This window comes from Pipistrellus kuhlii, unplaced genomic scaffold, assembly GCF_014108245.1.
Source record: "Pipistrellus kuhlii isolate mPipKuh1 unplaced genomic scaffold, mPipKuh1.p scaffold_m20_p_4, whole genome shotgun sequence".
Taxonomy (NCBI): Eukaryota; Metazoa; Chordata; class Mammalia; order Chiroptera; family Vespertilionidae; genus Pipistrellus; species Pipistrellus kuhlii.
Window position 1 is genome coordinate 70,461,564 of NW_023425540.1, and position 24,413 is coordinate 70,485,976.

Sequence of the window (24,413 nt, forward strand, 5' to 3'; positions counted from 1 at the left end):
ATTACTATGAAAACTCCTTTTAAACTGCTCTCATAGCATAGGCCGCATAAACCCAACACAGAGCCTTACAACTAACTTGGTTGTGGAAAGGCCTTTGTCCACCGGCCAAGTATTTGAAAATACCACCTACTCAACTGGCAGGCATCTCCGGGGGCCACGAGAAGCCACCATGGCAGGTTTGTGAAACCAGCCACCCCTGGCTTCATCACTTTGATCTCCTTCTGTCAACATCCTTGTTTTAGTTCCTCTGCCACAGACCTACAATTACTGATGATTATTGCTCGGTAATAACTGTAATTATTGCAAGGACCACTCGAGATGGAAGAAAGGAGAAACCGAATTTTCATATGAACTGATATCTGAGCTGAACAGTTTATATTCCATAAAGCTTGAACCCCCTACTCCGGGCGCACAAGCTGATGGCAGGAAACTCCAAGCTGGAGGCTGGATCACCCATCGGGAGGGAGAACAGGCCTGGAGCCCAGCTACCCAGGGAACCGAGTAGCAAAGTCCTCCCGCGCGCCTAGAGAGGACCCGGAAGCTCGGCGCAATCCCGGAAGACGAGGTGCTGACACACATCCGGCCTTTGTGACTCATTGTGTCTGTGTCGAAGCGTCGGGAGGGCCTAGGTCCTTGTGCAGCGCCCTTCGGCCGGTCTGAGCCCTCGAGTCGGCTCCCCTTTCTCTCCCAGCGCCCCAAGGCCGCTCCCGGGGCTCACGGTGAGACTTGGGCCGGCCTCCGCGGAGGGCGGGCGGGGCCGCAGGGGGGTGTGCTTGAGGGTGGGCTCCGCAGCTGCGGCCCGGGGTCCCCTCCAGGCGGCCCTGCCGGGAGGTACAGCCTTCCCGTCCCCTCCCCAGCCCGGCCTTAGGACGTGCCGCCCCCCGGGAGCCCGCCCTCCCCTCGGGCCCAGGCGGGGAGGGGGCGATCCTCTAGGATCCGGGGTGCTCGGGGACTGGGGAGAAGCCGACTGCGGACCCTTTTCGGGGCGCCTCGCCCACCGTGTCATTTGACGTGGTCATTTGACGTTTCGGAGATCAGGATCGCGAGTGAACCCACTACTCCAGTCTGACTTTTCTGCTCTCCGTTCATCATTTGCTTTGAGTCCAGTGAGGTTCCCACCCACACTTCGGGGTCCTTGAGGACCTTAAGATGAAAAATGCGGAAGGCCGAGAAATGGGCACGTTTTGGAAGTGCAGCATACATGTTCCCAGATCACCGCTTCTCCTCTCTCCACCCTCCCCGGGACGGTGATGGAAGAGCAGGTGAAGCGTAGTCAGTGGGTAAAGAAGTGACCCGACTGTAGGAGAGATGATCTGCCTCCCGCGCTCTTACAGCTTGATGGAATATTTTGATGGCTTTAGGAATAAGCTGTCAGGAAGATTAGGTGTATTTTTCGGTTCTGGGGAAGCTACTCTGCTTGACTTGGCGTGAGTGAGAGTGAAGAGAATTTGCGGAAATCTCACCGTGTCGTTAGAAGACTCATTACCTGAGTGACCTTGGATGAGACATTTCGGCAGCTCTCAGTTTTTGTCATGAATAAAATTAACTAGGTTTTCCTAAAAGATTCTTCCAACTTTGAAATTTCATTTAGTCCATGTACAATAGTTGAAGAAATTCAGCTACCATTCCCCCTGATTGCTCTCTCCCTTCTCCCCTCCCCTCCCTGCAATGCCTCCAGTACACAATACCACACTTTCATTATAGAGGGTGGCTGTTCCGTGGCCTGAGACCAAAGAAAGCATTTCTTGTACAGGCCAGTGCTAGGCAGATGTGGGGTGGTCAATAAATACTTGTTGAATTGAGTTGTGGAGAATTAATTGTAACCCGATCAGCAGAGCTCTGTGACGGTGTGTGTTGGCCAAATGAAATAGCTTTATTGCATAGGGAACCGTAAGGACGGGTGCCCCAGGAGGTTTTCCCAAGTTGTATTGACTTTGAATTGTTGTGCAGTATTCTTGTTCATGATTTCAGGTGGTTTTCACCAATCTTAAAATACAAACTAGCTACTTAATAGCACAGGCTTTTGCTTATTCTCTACTTGACTTAAGCATTTAGATTTTTTTCTAACTTTATATTGCATCTAAATACAGTGCTAAATCTTACCTTTTCATTCAGAGGTAGGATCACTGTTCTGTGTGTAGCTAGCTGTCTTTTATAAAGGTGCCTTTTTTATATTTTAAACGATTTATAGCTCTGTTTAAAAAAAAAAAGAAGAAGAAGAAGAAGAAAGAGAGGCAGTTTGTTTAAACTCTGACGACTACAATACACCCTGGGGAAAAAAAAATAGCCTGTTTAAAAAGTAACCTGTGGAATAAAGTGAACATGTAACTCCAAGCCCTTTTTGTAAGAAAATGTTTGTATTTATCCTCGATGAGGACTAGTTGCTGGGGGTAATTTTATCTAAATCAGATAGAATATCAGAATGTTCTTCAGCTCTGATGGATCCCAGAGGAAGTATTCTCCGGGTTCCCACCTTCCCCCCATTTGGCAGATGAGGATTCTGAGGGCCAGAGAGGCTCAGTAACTCGGGAGTGGGTAACCTACTGTGAGAGACTAGAATTCAGGTGTTTCAACCTGTGCTGCTTTCACTATAGGATTTCCCCCATGGCTTAATCTGTTCAGTAGGCTGAAAATTAGAAAGTATAAGTTACATCTCTTAAGTTTATTGGGAAAAGTTAAAATGCTTCTCTAGTGTCTGCTAAATGCCAGACACTCTTTTAAGTGTTTTACGTATGTTAACTCATTTAATCCTCACAACTCTGAAGCACATTATCTCCACCATCCAAGTGAAGAAACACACGTAGGTTAATTTGCTTAAAATCATCAGCTGGTAAGTGGTAGAGTAACTCATGAAACTCTTCCAAGTAGCCAATTTGAGGATAATATTTAATTGTGTATGAATGGGCAAAAAGTAATGTAAATTCACTGAAGTGTATTTTTAAAAACTAATGCTTGCAAGGAATCTTACTAAGTGGTCTAATAGATACGAAGAAGCCTATCCTTAACATTAGTCCAGTTGAAGAGGGAAGGTGAAAAATTACAGAAATAGAAACAGCACCAGGTAGTTTTCTGTTTGTTTTTTTTAATTGCTTTATTGATTATGGTATCACATAATTGTCCTCATCCCCCCATTCCCATCCCAAACCCCTCCCCACGTAAGCCCACCCCTGTTATCCATGACTACTGGTTAGGATTATATGCATGCACAGCACCAGGTAGTTTTTTGCTTTTGTTTTTTGTTTTTATATATTTTTATTGATTTTACACAGAGAGGAATTGAGAGAGTCAGAGAGTCAGAAATGTTGATGAGAGAGAAACATCTCACGTCTGCCCTCACGGCTGTCCCTGTGGGCATCACTTCTCCCACGTAGCTTCCTCTTGAGTCCGCTGACACAGGCCGTCCTACTCTGAAACTGGCATAGATGTGAGTGCAAATCAGGAACCCACCCTTTACTCTTATTATGGCTAAGACAGTATCAAATTCTTATTAAAAGATTGCTGGTTGCTAGACTAGTTCTGCTCAGTTACCCTGTTGAAGGCCTTACCCACTTGATTTTAGATAATTCCTATTTACACACTCTGTGTCTCCTTAGTTGCACAGCTCTCTAGTGAGAACTGGGTGTCAGATAAAGCCCGCTCCTGAGTGGTCATCCTTCATAGGCACCTTCAGAATCTGTATGTGCACAGAAGCCCTTCCTGACCCCACATGTTGGGACAGAGTGAGTTTGGTATGATGATTAGGGTTATTTGTTTTGTTTTTATATACATTTATATTGATTTCAGAGGAGAGAGAAATAGTATCAATGATGAGAGAGAGTCATTGATCAGCTGCCTCCTGCATGCTTCCTTCTGGGGATCAAGCCTGCAACCAGGGCATGTGCCCTTGACCGGAATCAAACCTGGGACCCTTCAGTCAGCAGGCCAATGCTCTATCCACTGAGCCAGACTGGCTAGGTCTGATGGTTAGAGTTTGAGCTGAGGAATCCCACAGACCTAATTTCAAATCCTGGTTCTCCCTTTCCAATTGCTGTGTGACCTTGGGTATGTTATTTAACAGGAATTGCCCGGCCAGCATGCTATGGTTGAGCATGGACCTATTACCCAGGAGATTACTACGGTTTGATTTTCAGTCAGGGCACATGCCCAGGTTGCAGGATCAATCCCCAGTAGGGGCATGCAGGAGGCATCTGATCAATGATTCTCAGCATTGATATTTCTGTCTCTCTCCCTTCCTCTCTAAAATCAATAAAACATATTAGAAAAAACCAGCAATAGACCTTAATTTTGTCAAAAAGTGAGATGATAATTGTACTCCCCTCCTAAGATTGTTGTGTGAAATGCTTAATACAATGCCTAGTACCTAGAAAGCACTCAACAAGTATTAGGTCTTACTATTATCATCTACTAGAGACGTCTTGAATTGAACAGCTAAAAGGGCAAAGGGCATTTTAGCTTAGATCTGATGATAAGGAGGCATTGAGTATGAGGTGAGGAGAGGGTGGCAATCAAATTACAAGGCCTATTTAGGAGAGACAATAAAACTCATTTTGCTAGACGGAAAAGTTTCATGCAGGAGAGGGGGAGAAATGGTTAGGAAATGAAGCTTATTAAGGGGAAACTGGGATCAGGTACTGGGAATTGTTGACTGCAAGGCTATAGAATTTTAGGAAGAATAATCCGGAGGGTAAGGAGGTGGGGGGAGGGTCATTGGGAGAAAATGAAGTCAGTGAACCAAAGAGAGGAAGCTGGGTTTCATGGAACTAAGAATTGGAGACTGAATGCAGGTAAGAAGAGAGGAGTCAAGCAAGGTGAGATTCTGAGCCCGAGTGATTGAGATATTAGTAGAATATATGGTCACTAATTGCCACTAAAGACAGTATGAAGATGGCAGGGGAGCTGTAATAGCTTGAGTAGTTCTTATTTCTGTTCATCTTAACAGAATTCAACTCTGCCAGGTGCTCAAGGAGATGAGTACCTAGAAGACAAGACTCCCTCTCCTGAGGAGCTTAAATTTTAGTTGGGAAGTGGAGATAGGAACTGCAACCCAAAGGATAATACAAGGAGAAAATAATTGCCTTGAATGGGAACAAAGAAAGTACTAAGGATGTCCAAAGGAGGAAGATATTTAATTTGGAATGTCAGGAGACATTATACATCTTCCAAGGTGCATAAAAATTTGACCGATAAAGTTGATAGGGTAGGAAATTAAAAATCACTCCTTATGCTTACGTGACATTAATGGGCCAGAGAGGCCGAAATATAGGGAATCACTCTAAGAAAAGTAGTAAGGCAAGAATAGAAAAGTATACTTTGGCGTATTTGAATGCCAAACTGACTAATTTAGAGGAAGGAGGTAATGACCAGAAGCTTACTCCGGCAGTACTGTGCTGGTCTTGGTATGCTCGAATTGGACCGGGGAGAGATTGAAGCTAGAGAAACCCTATGGAGCTGTGGTGCTAGAGTAGGTAGAAGATACAGGGCTTGAAGCGCTATGGTGAAAAATGATTGTAAGAGCTACAGCAAGAAGATATTCATTCTTTTGACTTTTCAGAATAAAAAGAAAGGAGCTAAGACTTACAGGAATGATTTATCCTCCAGTTGGGTTAAGCTAGCCAAAGGGATGATCTCTTGAACTACTTATTCTCTGCCTTTTCCTATAGCAGTCTTTAGGGGTCTTGGCTATTCTGATGCTTCCAGTTCCCTGGGGGTGGGCCTCTTCCTGGAAGCTGCCTTGTTAATGCATCAGTTAAGTTACTTCTCAGGGCTCAATTGCACGCCTGCTGAAACCTCTTTAGAACAGTTGGAACATCCTACTTTGTACTATAATTGTTTGTGTAAAAAGAGGAACAGTGCTTCTCATTCTCCTCAGTCTAACAGAACACCTGAATATTGAGGATAGGCAGGAATGTTTTGGAAACTGAGTAATTGTAGCTCTAAGGACTTTATTGGGAAAACTGCTCTGAAGTTGAAAAAAATATTTACCACAGCAAGGAGGGTAAGGTACAGAGCAGGTCTGAAGGGATCAAAGGAAAGGGCTAGAAGAATGGAAAGTTTACAGTAGGACTTTTTACTAAAGTCATTGGAGAAATGACTTAGTTTCTCCACTTCCTTTAAATAGAAAGCCTTTTTAAAAATTATATTTTATTGATTTTTTACAGAGAGGGATAGAAAGCTAGAAACATCGATGAGAGAGAGTCATTGACCAGCTGCCTCTTGCACACCCCCTACTGGGGATGTGCCCGCAACCAAGGCACATGTCCTTGACCGGAATAGAACCTGGGACCTTTCAGTCAGCAGGTTGACACTCTATCCACTGAGCCAAACCGGTTTCAGGCTAGAAAGCCTTTTTTTTTTCTTCTTTTTTTTCTTTTTTAAATATATTTTATTGATTTTTTTACAGAGAGGAAGGGAGAGAGAGAGAGTCCGCAGACCAACGCTCTACCACTGAGCCAATCCTGATTCGGCTAGAAAGCCTTTTTTTAATGTAATACTCTTCTTCTTCTTTTTCTTGTAATATTCTTTACTGTTATTACAGACTGCTAGTTTAATAAGGATTTCTGTTTTTCCAATAAGAACAAAAAAATGAGATAGAAACACTAATCTTGTGACCTCAGATTAAAATCATGTTCTTTGTGATTAAAGCATTCATCTCCAAACTTTTATGATCACACATTTCTACCCATTAAAAACTAAAAATTATATAGATGTACTATTTTACCAATATTTTGTATAATTAAAAATATATTAAATAGTGCTCTTTAAAAATAACTTTTGGGCTTTAGATATACCTTTGCTACCAAAATTACTAATAATTTTGTAATGAGAGCCATATAATTAAAAATGCTTCATTAGTTTTCAACTCTTGGCTTAAATAATTGTGATACAGCAATTGGATGCTCTGTCTCTAAAACTTGAATTTGAGGCTTAATTATGATGGTTGTAGAGGTGAAAAAGATACTTCACAAAGATTTGTCAATTCAGATGGAAGAAACATATTGTCAACTGACTGTTTAGTAATATACCCACCAACCACGCTAAATTTTTGTTGTTGAAATTCAGCTACTACTTTTCCATTCATTTTCCATGACCTTAAATCACCTGTTCTTACAAACTAAAAAAAGGGTTTTTTTTTAATTTTTTTAACCAACAGGCTTAAGAACCACTAAAATTCCTCATTTGGTAGATTTTTAAATAGATTAGAAAATATTTCCAAGTTTTTAAATGACTAGGTAATAAGGATAATTAGTCATTTTCGGCTGTTAAAATTACATGACAATGTATGTTTTCCAGCATACATCTATCCTTATAGTAGTTCTTTCCTTACACCTTTTATTTTTTTTTTTTTTTTTTTTTTAAGCAGCTGTTTTCTCACTGATTGGTTAACTCTTTGATTTAGATTGACATTGGTTTTTTGGGTTTTTTGTTTTTTGCTTTTACTACTTTTTATTTTTTAAAGAATTATACATAGTAGTACATATATCTCCTTTCTTCGCCATTGACCTTCCCTCAGCCTCCCCTACCCCCTGTTGCATGCCCTCTCCCTCCCGCCTCAGTGTCTCGTGTCCATTGGTTGTGCTTATATGCACGCATACAAGTCCTTTGGTTGATCTCTTTCCCCCCACTCCCCAGCCTTCCTGCTGTTATTCACCTTCTGTTTGCTGCTTTACTTCCTCAGTATCTATCCTTTTGTTCATCAGGTTATAGTGTTCTTTATTTTCTTTTCTCTTTTTTTAAAATACTTTTATTGATTTGAGAGAGAAAGGAAAGGGAGAGAGAAAGAACCATCAATTGATTGGCTGCCTCCTGCAGGCCCCCCATTGGGGATCAGGCCACCTGGGCATGCATCCCCAACTGGAATCGAACCCTTTGCTACCAAAATTATAGATGACATGGCTCAGATTTAGATAATTCAGATTTAGACCCTTCAGTCTGAAAGCCGATGATCCATCCACTGAGTCAAACCAGCCAGGACGTGTTCTTTATTTTCCATAAATGAGTGAGATCATGTGTTATTCAACATTGGTTTTTACCTCATCTAGCTGAGTAAAACCTTGTAGAAACTTCAGCTGTGCCATTTTCTTGTTTATGTGTGTTTGTATCATTAGTATTTCTCATAATTGTAGTTTCTTTGTAAGAACCTTTGAAGCTGCTTGTTTCTCTTTTTGAGATATAATTGACATATAACGTTATATTAGCTTCAAATGAACAACATAAAAACTTTAAATTAGTGTTTATTGTGAAATGATCACCACAGTAAGTCTAGTTAATATCTGTTCACCATAGTTAAAAAAAAAAATTTTATTATAATGAGGATTTTTAAGATCTACTCTCAGCAACTTTCAAATATGCAATACAGTATTACTAACTGTAGTCACCATGCTGTACATTACACCCCCAGTACTGGTTCTTTAATTTATAACCAGAACTTTGTACCATTTGACCCCTTCACACACTTCGCAAGTCCCCATGCTTGTCTCTTAAGCTAGATAAAATAATCCATTGTTCTACAAACTGATGTCAAGTAAACTGGGAAAAATTACAATACCTAAAAGAGAACAAATAAATGAGGGCACCTTAGCAGCCCTTTGTGTTGGGGGAAGGAGGCTCCCACTCTGACCACACAGTACCCTCAAAAACAATAGAAACAATTGGATGGGGCTTCAGACTTGGTGTGACTATTGACTCCACTAGGTAGTTAGCTACTGCTGAGCAAATAATTATCTAAATCTGAGCCATGTCATCTATAAAATGGTACTAGCAGTTGTGCCTACCTGGTAGGATTGCTGTGGGATGATATAAGATTATGTGTGGCCCAGCCAATGTGGCTCAGTGGTTTAGCATCAGAACCAGGAGGTCACGGTTCGATTCCTGGTCAGGGTGCATGCCTGGGTTTCGGGCTTGATCCCCAGTATGGGGCGTGCAGGAGGCAGCCAATCAATAATTCTCTCTCATCCTTGATGTTTCTATCTATCTCTCCCTCTCTGAAGTCAACAAAAATGAAAAAAGATTATGTGTGTACTGCTTGAAGTCTCTTGCCTGCACCCTGCTGACATTCAGCTCTCACTGGGTTAACCACTGTAAAGGCATGATGTCATAACCACTGTAAAGGCATGATGTCATAACCTGCTTGGAGATAAGGTGCTTAGACTCAGGCAAATACCCGGAGAGTGGAATTTGCCCATTGGAGGCAAATCTTAATGTATAAAATGGTGGTCACAACAGAGTGGCTCTGGAGGCTTTCTCCCCTTCCCCCTTTTACTATTCAGAGGCATTCTTGGTGTCTTGGTGTCTTGAATGAAGTGTTGGTAGCACAGGTCACTTTTCATAAAGATGCTGATCACTTTTTTTAATACTTCAGGAATTATACGGAAACAGATATCAGGACATTTTCAAGGACAAAAAGAAGAGGACAGACTTTATTTGGATCAAGTCAGTTCTCTGAGCCTGAATGATGACTGCTGAATCAAGGGAAGCTACTGGTCTGTCCCCCCAGGCTGCCCAAGAGAAGGATGGCATCGTAATAGTGAAGGTAGAAGAGGAAGATGAGGAAGAACATATGTGGGGGCGGGACTCCAGCCTGCAGGAGACTCCTCCTCCTGACCCAGAGATCTTCCGCCAACGTTTCAGGCACTTCTGCTACCAGAACACTTTTGGGCCTCGAGAGGCTCTGAGTCGACTGAAGGAACTTTGTCATCAGTGGCTGCGACCAGAGATAAACACCAAGGAGCAGATTCTGGAGCTGCTGGTGCTGGAGCAGTTCCTTTCCATCCTGCCCAAGCAGCTTCAAGCCTGGCTGCAGGAGTACCGTCCCGATAGTGGGGAGGAGGCTGTGACCCTTCTGGAAGATTTGGAGCTTGATTTATCAGGACAGCAGGTGAGAAGAGGTGAAACTTATGTGTGAGCAACACATGGACTTTAGACTGGAGCAAAGAGAAAGTTACTATTATTATTAATTATTACTAATATTAAGCTAATATTAGTAGTCTTAGTATTAGACTAGTATTAATATATAAGACACTACTTATATAATATATATATATATATATATAATGTAATGTATATAAAATAAACTAATATACAAGCTACTAAATAAGCTAGTTTAGTAGTCTGTAGTGGTTATTCTCCCTTTTTTGCTTGAATATTAAAAAGTATCCTGGCCTTTTCTCCCTTTCTTCCTAGTATACTTATATTCTTTTTGCTCATTTAAAATACTCATTAAAAAATGATTTACCCTCAAGTCTAATCTGTTTGTTCTCAGGTCCCAGGTCAAGTGCATGGACCTGAGATGCTCGCAAGGGGAATGGTGCCTCTGGATCCTATTCAGGAGTCCTCAAGCTTTGACCTTCATCATGAGGCTACCCAGTCCCATTTCAAGCATTCATCTCGGAAACCCCGCCTCTTACAGTCACGGGGTAAGAAACAAGGCTTCTTATGGGGAAAAGAAGCAAACTGTTCAGATGGGTGTGCCCCCTCTGTGTTACTAAGTGCCTGTAATAAAGAAGCATGTTTGTTTTTATTATTATACACCAGTGGCCCTGCACGAAATTCGTGCATGGGGTGGGGGGTGTTCCTCAGCCTGGCCTACACTCTCTCCAATCTGGGACTGCTGGCTCCAGCTGCTCACCTGCCTGCCCTCATTGCCCCTAACCTCTCTGCCTGCCCCCCACCACCACCCCCCGCTGCTGGCCTGCTCACCCTCAACTCCCCCACTGCTTACCTGCTCACTCCAAACTGTCCCCCCACTGTCCTGATCACCTCCAGCTGACCTCTGCTGATGGCCTGCTCACTCCCAAATGGCCCCCCTGCTGGTCTGCTTACCCCCAATGGCCCCTGCTGTCCCATCCTGGCCTGATCACCCTACTCCCCCACCCCCAGCGACCCAAGGTCCCAGCCCCTCCTTTTTTTATTTCTTTTCTTTTCTTTTTTTTTTTTTTTTCCCAGTGCCTCCTTGAGTGGAGGCCAGGACCGGCTGGAAGCAAGTATCTAAGATTTATTTATCTTCTATAATTGAAACTTTGTAGTCTTGCGCAGAGGCCAGGGCAGGTGGGAAGCTTGGCTTCCTCCATCACCGTGGGCAACCTAAACCTCCTGCTTGCTCCAGCTCTGTGGCCGGCCGCCATCTTGGTTGGGTTGATTTGCATATTTACTCCTGATTGGCTGATGAGCATAGCTTGTGGGTGTGGTGGAGTGGTGGTTAATTTGCATGTTTCTCTTTTATTAGTGTAGATTATTGTCATTACTAAATATTAGGGGAAGTACAATTTATAGACCAATTCTAAGAGTTAAGTAATATTACTAGGGAAGTAGATGAAATGTGCATAATGAACTTGGGTAGATATTGTTTCTTGAATTATTAGCATTCTGAAATCTAACAGATTTTTATTTTATTTTTTACCAGAAAGTGCTGGGAAGAGATGATATGCTTTCAGCCTGATTTTGAAACACTGTAGTACATTATAAATTACTTTATACAGAATCAATTTAAAAATTCATCTTATTTGAAAAGTGTATAAAATATTGTATACATTACTCTTTCTAGGTTACTTTCAGAATTTTCAAACAATAGGAAAAGATGAAAAAAAGTTATTTTTAGTGGAGGAACATGAGGAAAAGCATCATTTCAGGGTCATATAAATAAAAATTATTTTAATTATTAGAGCTTAAATAAGTCTTTTCTATGCATTCTGGAGGGTATCCAGCATTCATATGCTGGAGAAATCCGTATAAACCAATACACTGTGATGTTTAACCCACCACTGTCCACCTATGACCTTCTAGGTATATAAAGTCTCCACACTATACAAGGGGTGAAATCAGGAAATTGAAGGAGGTTTTCATGATTTTAAGTACCAAATCAGAACTTCAGGCTACCAGAGTAACAGTGTTAGAGACCCTGGTACATACAGTTGTTACTTAGTAAATAGTAATTTAACAAATAGAGGCATGTGCATTTATTCTCAATTTCCTCTTTGTGCTCCTCATCTTCCAGAGGAGCTCCTGGAAGGCTACAGTGCTGGTTATTCAATCTGTTATACATTTTGATTTAGCTCATTTTATTATTGTACTGCCTGAAAACAATCAGTTTGAAATTCATTTCTCTAATATTACTTGGCAAAGGAGGATTTTAATATTGCAGTTGCCTGGGTTGCAGGCTCCATCTCCAGTGTGGGATGTGCAGGAGGCAGCCAATCAATGATTCTCTTTCATCGTTGATGTTTTTATCTCTCTCCCCCTTTCCCTTCCTCTCTGAATTTAATAAAAATATATTTTAAAAAAAGAAACATCAGTGATGAGAGAGAATTGTTGATCAGTTGCCTCCTACACACCCACACTGGGGACCAAGCCCGAAACTCAGACATGTGCCCTGACCGGAAATCAAATCATGACCTCCAGGTTCATAAGTTGAAACTCAACCACTGAGCTATGCTGGCTGGTGGAGAAAATGAAATTCTGAGCTAGGCTTGAATTGTGGGCTAAGCGCTATTCAGTTCTGTAGCTGAGAGTAGGAGCCTGGATTCTAGATCTGGCTCTGACATTCTTAATTGTGTGACTTTAGACAATTTATCTGACCTCTCAAGGCCTCAATTTCCCTTTCTTTAAAACAGAGGGTTGGACCAGGTTATTTTAAAGATCCTTTTACATTTACTCCTTATCCTGTTTAAGAATAGAAGTCTTTGCGAAAACCGGTTTGGCTCAGTGGATAGAGCGTCGGCCTGCGGACTGAAAGGTCCCAGGTTCAGTTCCGGTCAAGGGCATGTACCTTGGTTGCGGGCACATCCCAGCAGGGAGTGTGCAAGAGGCAGCTGATCAATGATTCTCTCTTGTTGATATTTCTAATTCTCTATCCCTCTCTCTTCCTCTCTGTAAAAAAATCAATAAAATATATATATTTTTTTAAAAGAATAGAAGTCTTGAGAAAACAGAAGTCATGCTTTTTCTTTTTTAATTCTCTATTCTGTAGTTGAACATTGAACATGCTGGTGCAGGAAAAAGAGAGCCCTGGGCCCAGAGCAGAGCTGGTTTTACTCATAGCTCCTTTTTCCTCCCTCAGCTCTCCCTGCCACCCACGTTCCTGCCCCTCATCACGAGGGGAGTCCCAGAGACCAAACAATGGCTTCTGCACTATTCACGGCAGACTCCCAGGTGAGCCAGGGGCCCCTCTGCCCTCCTCTGAGACCCTCATAGCTGCTTCTCTTCCTGGAGATCTTATAACATCTCCACTCAGGACACTCAATTCTGATGTCCTGCCCACAGAGTAGACCCACTCACCCCTCAGTCCACCAGAGCCTGGGATGGTCACCTTTTCTTTCCCAGTGTCCTGTAGGTTTGTAGTCAACTCTGTCCCTAACTCCAGGTTTGGGTAGTGGGATTATCCCTGAGCTTTGGGCGAACTGAGTGTGGGGATCTCATATTTCAGGCAATGGTGAAGATCGAGGACATGGCTGTGTCCCTCATCCTGGAGGAATGGGGATGCCAGAACCTGGCTCGGAGGAATCTCAATAGGGACCACAGGCAGGAGAATTATGGGAACGTGTTTTCCCAGGGTAAGAATGATCAGGATTATTGTCTGATAAGATTGTTTTGCCTCTCTTTGTTAGTTGTGGGATCTCTGACACGTTCAATTGAGTGTTAACAAGGATTTAGAGCCTACTGAGCCCATTTCTTCAGACCAGGTAGAGATAGGAACATTTGTGTTCCTTTAACTCCAAAGCCTGGTACTGTGACTGACTCCCTGGTTACAAGTAGATTTTATTTATTTGTTTTGTTTGTTTGTTTTACCTCTATGTTGTTTTCGCTGTTAGAAATCAGAAATATTCTTGTGTTCTGGGTCCTCACTTCTTCCACCACTTTGTTACCGGGGAGGATTTTGCTCCACTCCCCCGTGGTACAATTTAGGTGCCTCTATGGGGGAGCATCTGTATTTCCTAGTGTAGAGGGCCAAGTGAGAATTGATCATTGGTTCTAATCCTAACTTGAGACCATGTTCCTAAACCTACCAAGCAAGCATCCTTCTGTGGGCTTTCTGTCTTCTTCATCCTGTGAGTCATGCTCTGTGACAGCTTTGCATAATTCTGTGAACTTACATTTATATCTCCCTTTTGATCACAGTCCCCAGTTTCCAAACCTAATAGTAATATATGAAGAGCTCTGGTCGCTAGGTATACAGCCGGGGGGGTGGGGGGGGGGACGGACTGTTTTTTCTGCCAAGGGCAATTTGAATGTTTATAACATCATTTGCAGGCCATACAAAATTATCAACTTAAACATTAGCTTGCTATATTTGATCAAACATTTCATTGACTCACTCCTAATGCCCTGGCAGGGCCAGACCAAAGGATTTTCAAGGCCTTTGATGGCCCATGGGTTGGACGTTCTCCACTCCTAGTGTATAGTAAAGACAAAGAAGTTCTAAAGCATCAATCGTATAAGATAAAGCGGCACAGTGGACATACATTCCCATTTGTCTCTGCTAGATGTCAGCCCCTGAGAAATAGGACCGCAGAGGTGCTCTCAAATCAGTCCTGTCATAGGAAGTCCACCGTGAAGCTTTACCCCAGGCGGGGAGGGCAAACGAAGGGAAGCTTCATAAAGAAAGGATGTCACTATGAAACCTAAACTTTTGCTTTGAACCATCAGGGGAAATGGGCTTATGGTTTCTTGGTACTTATTCTTTGGATTAGATGAAAATTAAGGCAAAGAACCCTGGTCCATGCTTTTAAGATGGGTATTACCTTTTTTTATATTTTTTTTATTGGGTTCAATTCAGATAGTCGAGGACCTTGGCTTGGAATTCAAAAGAAGTAGTCAATTTCTTCATTTTTATGATTGGTTTAGTATTTATGGCAATTTCTTCACTAAAGTAAAGGGTTAAATGTTATTCATCTCTCTCAGGAGTTGCATTCAAGGGCCTGTCTGGGATAGTACAGATCTTCTTGGACAAGTTTCTTAAGGCCAAAAAAAAATAGAGTTGGGAAATATATAAACATATATAAAATATATTTTTATTGAGCAATTTTTAATCTCTACTTAAAGTGAATATAGCAGTCTACAATAAAAATATTCCAGTGTCTTAATGTGATGATTGCTAAATTGAGAGGATCAGCCTTGCGTTAATAAAATTTTATTGTCTCTGGCGTTTCCTTCATGGGTATCTCTAGAATTATTTTCATTTTCTTTTCTATTCTCTCTCAGTGAAGGTTTTAATTATGTTTACCAATGCCCTGACCAACTTCTTCACCTTCATCTCTGTCAGCTCTATGCTGTTCTTGCTGAAGGAGAGAAACTTTGCTGTGTCTGAAGGTCCTTGTAACCTGCCAAATTCAGAGTTCCTTGTTTTGCCATTAACCATCTCCTTGCTGATTAAAAAAAAAAAAAAAAAAAAAAATTCACAGAATGGAGATGTTTTCACTTTCCTTTATATATTTTTTTAATATATTTTATTGATTTTTACAGAGAAGAAGGGAGAGCGATAGAGAGTTAGAAACATGAACGAGAGAGAAACATCCATCAGCTTCCTCCTGCACACCCTGTACTGGGGATGTACCCACAACCAAGGTACATGCCCTTGACCGGAATCGAACCTGGGACCCTTCAGTCCACAGACCAACGCTCTATCCATTGAGCCAAACCGGTCAGGGCTCTTTCCTTTATTAATGATATTCCTTTATTTCTGCTAATACCACTTATTTTCTAGGAAAGACCTGACCATGCTCTTTTTAAGCTCATAAATTGTTATATTAGAAAACAGAATGTGATTTTTTTTTCATGTATATTTGTTTCTTCAAATTAATTATTAGGAGACCAAATAATAGAACTATGAATTATTAATGTCTTATGTTCTATATTCTTTTTTTTTTTAATATATATATATATAATATATTTTATTGATTTTTTACAGAGAGAAAGAGAGAGAGAAAGAGACTTAGAAACATCGATGAGAGAGAATCATCGATCAGCTGCCTCTTGCACATCCCCTACCGGAGATGTGCCCGCATCCAATGTACATGCCCTTGACTGGAATTGAATCTGGGACCTTTCAGTCCTCAGGCTGATGCTCTATCCACCGAGCCATATCGGTTTCAGCTTATGTTCTATATTCTTCATCCCTTCCCTCCTTCACTGGTTCTGTCCCTCTGTTCATTCCCCAGTAGATCTGTTCACTCCCATCCTCTCTATACACTCCCTCTGGTGTCCTTTCCACTCTTCCAGCCCTTTTGTTTCCCAATTCTGCTCCCTGTTTCCTATATTTTTTCTTCTGTTTTATCTTTGATTAATATTGTGGGGCCATTTTGCAGGTATGTAGGAGCTTCCTGGAAAACTGTCATTTGATTAACCTATAGATTAAAAAGAAAAAGGTGTTATTTGTATTTTCTATTTATTGTGTCAGGTTGTGAAAGCAGGAATGAGAATGAGGAGTCGACCTCCAAGACTGAAATCACAAAAGACTCAGCATCACGTGGGGAGACAAGAGGAAGAATCCAGAAAGATTTTGGAGAAAAACGTGAACAGCAGGGCAAAATAGCAGAAAGGCAGCAGAAGACTCCTGAGGAGAAAGCTGGAAAAGAAAAGAAAGATTCAGGGCCAGCTACAGCTAAGGACAAAAAAACAACCGCAGGAGAGAGAGGACCCAGGGAGAAGGGTAAAGGATTGGGAAGAAGCTTCAGTCTGAGTTCAAACTTTAACACCACTGAAGAAGTTCCGACAGGAGCGAAGTCTCATAGATGTGATGAATGTGGTAAATGCTTCACAAGGAGTTCAAGCCTTATTCGCCATAAAATCATCCACACCGGAGAAAAGCCCTATGAATGCAGTGAGTGTGGGAAAGCCTTCAGTCTGAACTCAAACCTTGTCCTGCATCAGAGAATCCACACGGGAGAGAAACCTCATGAATGTAATGAGTGTGGCAAAGCCTTCAGTCATAGTTCAAATCTCATTCTGCATCAGCGAATTCACTCTGGAGAGAAACCTTATGAATGTAACGAGTGTGGGAAGGCCTTCAGCCAGAGCTCAGACCTTACAAAGCATCAGAGAATCCACACAGGGGAGAAACCCTATGAATGTAGCGAATGTGGAAAAGCTTTCAACCGAAACTCATACCTTATTTTGCATCGGCGAATTCACACCCGAGAAAAGCCCTATAAGTGCACTAAGTGTGGCAAGGCCTTCACCCGGAGCTCCACCCTCACCCTGCATCACAGAATCCATGCCCGGGAGCGAAACTCTGAGTACAGCCAGGCTTCTCTCGATGCCCTTGGAGCATTCCTGAAAAGCTGTGTGTAAAGTGAGAATTTGCTGACAAGCCATTTCCCCCTTTTGTTTCTAAATTTATTTCAGAGATGTGTGCTCATGGAAGGGAATAAACATCCTCAAAAGACTTAAACACGCGCGCACACACACACACACACACACACACAGTTTTTAAGGATCCTTATAGTTAGATTAGCAGTGTTCTACCTTTGCATAGTCTGTGGGCATATAATTCTTCCATACAGCTCCTGTAGGGAAAAGCTAGTCATACGAATAACCCACATGATATTTCCTTATGAGATAGAAGCACACACAGCAAAACGCTATGCCTTTCAGCAATGAGGATACCTGTAAGGCGCTATTGGACACTCAGCAACTAATACACAGAATTGAAAGATTAAAATCGGCTCTCTGAAAATGACACTTAGGCTAAAAGCTGCTTGCTGCAAACAAGCCCTGGTTGGCCAACATCATGCTGTACCTTATTTCTCAAAAAGAGAGGGATAGTTAGAACAAAAACTACATTGGGACATGCTGCTTGAACTAGTTATATATATAAGATATATGTGAACACTGGTAGCCTACCAAAGCTATAGAAATCTAGGACTGTGCTGATCAGTATCAAACCAAAGATTTCTATCTCTCCTGAAAGAGCGGGTATGTGCACCAGTTTCCAGTTCCAAAGGACTGCCACAAATGTAGATGGTTTTATCCTCATCGCCGAGATAAATTCTACTGAAATGGCAACCATGATTCAAAATACTTCTCTCCCTCTGGAAGAAATCCCTAAAGCACTAATCACACTCTGAAATGCATTTCTCCGCAAGTTAGCACTTGATTATATACCGTCTTGTAATCCTTCATTGTTTCATGTATGAAATTTTTAATCACCACCTCCTCCCCAACCCCCCCCCCCCAAAAAAAAAAGATGCTTTGACAAGGGACATATTTATATCCTTACAGCACTGGGCACAGTGCTGAACACGGAAGAAGCACTCATTATGCCTGACTTCTCACAGGACTTTTGCACTTCTGAGGAAGCCCTGTGAATCCTGAGTACCTGAAATACAGTAGCCTGGCCCAGCTTTTGAAGAGGACATGCAGGGCCTGAGGCATGCTAAAGCTCCAGGGTCTTACACTATTTCTGTCCTAAACTAAAGAACGGCACCATATAGCCACCTGCAGAGGCTTTCTAAACATGGATCAGTGAGTAAATTCCATAGAATGTCAGAAATGACTCCACTATCTCATCTTAAGAAAAAGACAAAAACTTACTAAGGCCATGTTTTTGACATCTTTTTATGACAAAGATCTCGCCAGAATTTTGTTTAGTCAGCTGGTGAACAACCTGATGATTTGGGCACTTTCTGAATAATTTGTAACTTTAATAGTTCAGACTATGTATTTCTTGTTGCTTTTCAGAAAAAGGAAGATGTAGGAAGCATTTTCTCCCATCCTTTTCAGAAACTTCACAAAAGCACTTGATATCATTAGCTGGCCATTACTGAATGTGTTAGTTGCTCTGAGAAGTTCACCCAACTTGCTAAGCTTTGGTTGGTTGTTATCAGAGTTGTACTACACAGTGTCTTTTCTCTTTCTCATCACTAAAGACTGAGGTGGGTTATAAAATTTAGATCTTTTCTATCATCTGGTAAGAAGATGCAACTGGCTGCCTGGAAGCCAGTGCCAGAGACTTTTCAGATACACATACAAGAAACCCAAGTATGGGGGCTACATAGGTAGTCATCAGGGACTCAGGTAGAGATGATGCTCATGAGAGCATGCAAAAGATTGTAGACAGCTCTGCAGAAACTTATAACACCAGAATAAGAATACACCTGAAGACTATTCTCATGACAGGAGACCCCCCAATAGAGACTGAGATTTTCCATCAAGAAACAACTAAGACTCATCATCTTGCTAATCAGCAACTCGAGTCCATGAGGCAGCATGGCTTTATGGGGAGCCAATGAGGTGGGGGCAGCTATGGCCTCAGCTCCAGACCAAATTAAAATCTGCGTAGCAGTAATTCTTCCACCTCTCTGTAACTTGGACCAACCACAGTTTCTCTATAGTTTCTAAGCAGTTTCATCAGTGTTGCCTGGGAAACTTCAAAGAAGTCAGCAGGTGATCAGAATGTTTCCATCCATTCAATTTAAGAAAAATAGAAAAGATACTCCAGAAACATATACCTAAGGAACATTTTATAGTAAAGTGAAAGTAGAAGAAATGCTTCTAGAATTTTCTTCACAATGAACCACAGTGATAGCTGCATAGAAAGCCGCTGGTGCTTTTGAGCAAAGACTTGCTGCTGGGAAGCAACTGAAAGCAGTGAGCTGCTTACCTTCAGATACTGATCAAAGCACTGACTACTCTTAAGAAGAAAAAAACTTCGGTTGGTTCTTCATTGGCTTTTTTTAAGCCAGAACTACATGCTGACATAGCTCAGCCATCTTTTTCTTTTTTTCTTTTTTTTTTTTAATGAAAGTTAAAATAACCTGTGCCCCCACATTTAATTCCCATTTTTCTGGGACATTGTACTATGTGGGATAGCCACTGCAGTTGCTTCAGATCTTCAGCAGATGCACTCCTTGAAGCAGCTACTTGAAGATGTTTCCTAAGAAAACAGGCTACAGCTATTGATTAAAACCATTTGCATTGCATTTATCAGCTGCTGAAAGCAAATTATAATTGGCTTATGGTCAAAAAGGCTTACAACATCTAATAAGTGTTCAGGATAGTCATTCAAAGTTCTTGACTGGGTGAAGCCTGTTAATAGTTTGAACAGTAGCATGTAAGTTGACCTAATGGAAGCTTTTGAAGGGCTTCTTAAAACAATAACTTGGCCAGGAAAAGAAGTAAAGTTCTTCAAGTTGTGGAGTATTTGTTTCTACTCCGGCCTGGCAGGCAAGGCAAAAGCCTGAGAACAGAGATGTGTGAGGCATCTTGTTGAATGCACTTAGTATTTTATTAAAGGCTTAAAAGTGAAACTACGCTAAATATGTACAGAGAGGTTAATATGTTTGTTATGTGAGACAATTCATCTTACGTACATCAGAGAATTCATTCCAGAAGGACACCTTTTGAATGTGATAATATGGCAAAGCCTATAATCACATTTCAGCCCTTAGCATCAGAAAAGCTTACACTGTAAATAAACTTTATTAATATTTTATAAGAGGAAATCTTTCATGTATAGCACTCGTTGCTTTGGACAGAAAATGAATTCCATCAGTGTGTTCCAGTTGTAATGAATTTTAGAAACACTGCAGAGAACACTCAATCTTAACTCCAGAGGATCCACAGAAGAAAAAAATGTGGGGAAATAGCAAAATGTACAACTTCTTACAAAAATTGTCAATGTTGGGTACTCCTATATATTTTATATGACCTTAATGTCAGTGTCTGTGTTTTGTACCTTCAACCCCTGTTGCTATTCTGTATATTCTCTGTAGGCAAATGATGTATTTTATTTAATCTATTTGACAGAACACATCACTTCAAAAAAAAGCAGAGTTTTGGAGCGAGTAGTAAAGAAGTTGATGTGATTACAGACAAAAAAAATCAATTCACAGAACTGAGGAGGGGGAATATGAGAAAAAATCTTCATAGTTTGGTGATTTATCAAATCAGAAGAGGAAGTTAGTAGATTTGATAAGAGAGACAGGTTAGCCAGGCCAGTGTGGTTCAGTTGGTTGAGTGTCATCCCATTCACCAAGAGGTCACCGGTTCAATTCCTGGTCAGGGCACATGCCCAGGTTGTGGACTCAATCCCCAGTAGGGTGCATCCAGGAGACAACTGATTGATATATCTCTCATCAATGTTTATCTCCCTCTCCATTCCTCTCTGAAATCAATAAAAAACATAAAGAGAGACAGGTTAATGGGGCACTAAAAAGGAATAATTCCTATAAACATGCAGCTTCCTTCCTGAGAGTAAAGCCAGGAAGTTGACCTCTTGACTGCCACGTCACCATTTTAAGCAAAGAGAATGGTTTTCTGAGCTTGTCGGATAGTAAGAGGATCACCTCCATGAATTAAGAGTAGGGAAAGGATTAGAAAGGCCAGTTGACTTTTTAGCCCTGCTTCCCCACTAACTTAAATGGTTATGCTTAGATTTGGTGTTGCCAGGAAACACCAAGATGGGCTCTTTCCTGGAAAATAGTGACAGAGGTGCCCAGGTCCTGGCATTGCAGGAAGTCTTTCTGATAAGCATTTTGCAGTCTTCCTGTTGGCTGCACTTACCCCTGCTCCTGCTTGCTTTCCCCTGGTTTATGGTGATAGGAGAGAGGGCTTGCGAAGATTTATAGCTGTGAAAGAACTTCTCATTTTTATCCTAGAATTGATCACCTTTTATTCTAGAGTTTGATCATGCTGATGTGCTCATCCAAAGCTAGTTAACCAGGTTCGTTCCTCCTACCATCCTTGTGAGAGGTTTACTGTGCGAAGTGGAGTGACTGTTAAAACGTAGTCCAACAGTGACAGCAGTGCTTGCCAGAGGAGCCATATTTTTGTGCGTCCCACTCTGAGCAACTTCTCAAAAAATAGGGGGCTTGGGCTCCCCATCTGGGAAACCAAAGGAAGGTGTGCAGGTTGCAAAGTGAAATGTGGAATCGGAAAAAGGGATGAGTGGTATAAATAGATCTTTCATAAAAGTAGATTTCTTTCAACTACTACTGGAGAATTTAATAAAAAGCATTTGAAAAGTTTTCTTAGATTTAGAATGGACACATTACATTTAAAAGCAGTTATTTTGCTATTCAAATTTTTTATTATATCTGAAAATGAAACTGTTTTACTTGTCAAAGCTTTGCAAAACAAACTTGAAGTGATAGGGAGGTCAGCCATCTCCAAGTCAAACAAACTTTTAATATCTCATAGTATAGACTGTCATAACGTGAGAAGTTTGTTTCAGATTGTCTGGTTCTATTTCATAGTGGACACACTAAACCTCATGTTTTTCTCTTATCCTAAAACAGTGGAAAGTAAAGAGTGGGTACTAACTTGACTTCTAAACAATGGTCCTCTGTTCTTTTAACAATTTTTTTAAATCTCTTAAGATTCTCACCTTTTATTAAATCATGACTCACTTCAAATTGCATAGTAATCAGCAAAGTTAATTGGTCTTAAAATTGTATTTCCTCCCTTCTGTAAGCAGTCATTAAGCCGTGAGAATGAATGTTTTAAGATATAAAGAATGAGATCGGTGAGTGATTGAAAGGTGGTTTTAAAACTTGGATTTCATTGCAGTCTCAGATTTAGGGGTTAAGTTCCTTTGCTCCGGGAAAGGGACCAGGCAGCTGCTGTCATTAGTTTTCTGACCAGGTCAGGTGTGCTGGGAAGGGCTGTAACAGCCCGCACTCCCGGCCGAGGACAGGAGCGAGGCAGCCTGATGGAGGGAGAAAGAGAACCGTGAGGACCTGTTGAGGTCACCTCACCCCAGCTGGTTGACAGTTTATGGTTTTAGTCTGCCCTGGCAAGAACAAAGCATGTTAGACTTAAAGGTGCTTCTGCAAATAGGGGTTCTTACAGGAAAACACATATATGAGGGGGTGGGGCGGGAGAAAGTGGACTATGAGTATGCAGGAAAATCTTGTTTTAAAAATATAACTTTTAGGGGGTAAGGGATAGGATATGCAAGCAAAATCAATTATTTTAAAATGAACATGTATTTTTATTAACTTTTAGTTAAATATAGATTATTACAACCAGCTCAATATGATAAGCCCAGGTCTGTGGAGAGCGCTAACTCAGGCATTGTCTTGTTTATCTAAAGGCTGGACAGAACAAACCTTTTCTGTTTTGTCAATTCTTGGTTTCTCAGATTAAATTAGACAAAAGGAAGAGCTTGTCTTTGTATACCTGCAGAATTAAGTTATCGCTGTTAAAACCTGGCCTTTCCACTCGTCTCTGAAGAGGCCAGTTGCTTGGTGGGTGTTCAGTAAATTATTTTTAAATTGAATTTGTTCTTTTAAAATCCTCAACCTCTATAGAAAGGCTTCTTTCAGTGAATGGAAAAATTGTTGGTTTGTGTGTTTTTTAAGTTAGGGAACTCCTCCATTGAAAATAATTTAAACACTAACTTACTGAAGTTTCAATCGTGAAATGGGAGCCAAGTAAACTGTACACACATTTATAGCCAATGGTCCATTTTGGGAGGCCAGGAGTGTCTGACAAATTAGAGTAGTGAGGTTTGGGAAGGAAACGGGGGGTTTGTTTTTTGGTTTTGTTTTTTTAATATATTTTATTGATTTTTTTTACAGAGAGGAAGGGAGAGAGACAGAGAGCTAGAAACATCAATGAGAGAGAAACATCGACCAGCTGCCTCCTGCACACACCCCCCCACCGGGGATGTGCCCGCAACCAATGCACATGCCCTTGACCGAATCGAACCTGGGACCCTTCAGTCCGCAAACCAACGCTCTACCACTGAGCCAAACCGGTTTAGGCGGAAACTGGGGATTTGTAATAAATATTCTCTTCATGTTGTTTCTCTCCTGGGTCGTGGTAAAACAATAAATTGTCATCTCTAGGTAACCATGTCTGTGGTATTTTTTTTTTTTCAATCCTTGGTTGCATTAACAATTTTATAGTTAACTGGAACTGCGATCCACAAACAACCCAAATGGAAATGTTTTAAGTAATTGCACAAGAACTCCGTATGAAATACCACCTTAGAGCTCTGGCTAGGCAGCTCCTTGGAAAGGGTGACAGGATGAAAAGCCATGGAACAAAGGAACTTTGTAATCATCCCCCACCCCCAAATAATTTTCTCATTAGATGGAACCATTAAAATAATTTGTGGCCTGGAAGTCCTAATGGTGAGTACTGCATGTAATCCGAGTTTAGGCCTAAACTGACCTCTAACCTCATAACCTTGTTCTGTTGTTATGTAATACATTGAAATAAAATAGTGTGATTTTTTTTTTTTTTTTTAATAAAAGTGGCACACATGAAGAAACTATTTTTATGCAGTTATCTTCGCAACCAAATCCTGGTTCAGGTGAACTTCACCCTATCCTGTCTACCTCAGCCCACATCCTCCAGAGCAGAACCCGAGATGAGGGCTTCTGTGCCAGAGGTTTATTTTAAACGTGGTTCCAGAGGGCAGAGTGAGGGACGGGGACAGCAAGTACATTACTGAATGTGGTCCCTGCTGTGGGCAA

The 24,413-nt window shown here is 41.4% G+C and overlaps 1 protein-coding gene across 2 annotated transcripts in view; it reads left to right on the forward strand.

Annotated features, from left to right (window-relative positions):
• The first annotated feature begins 571 nt into the window (after positions 1-571).
• Positions 572-24,413, forward strand: part of ZKSCAN1 (zinc finger with KRAB and SCAN domains 1) — a 46,723-nt gene continuing 22,881 nt past the window's right edge. The window contains exons 1-6 of one of the 2 annotated variants that reach the window (XM_036409995.2): positions 572-719; positions 9,359-9,874; positions 10,259-10,412; positions 13,052-13,143; positions 13,418-13,544; positions 16,388-23,209. In XM_036409995.2, coding sequence (XP_036265888.1) covers positions 9,449-9,874; positions 10,259-10,412; positions 13,052-13,143; positions 13,418-13,544; positions 16,388-17,280 — 1,692 coding nt within the window. In that variant the 5' untranslated portion in view covers positions 572-719; positions 9,359-9,448 and the 3' untranslated portion in view covers positions 17,281-23,209. Of the gene's footprint in view, positions 720-9,358; positions 9,875-10,258; positions 10,413-13,051; positions 13,144-13,417; positions 13,545-16,387 lie in introns of those variants that run through there. The other variant, XM_045571635.1, reaches the window with a different exon arrangement.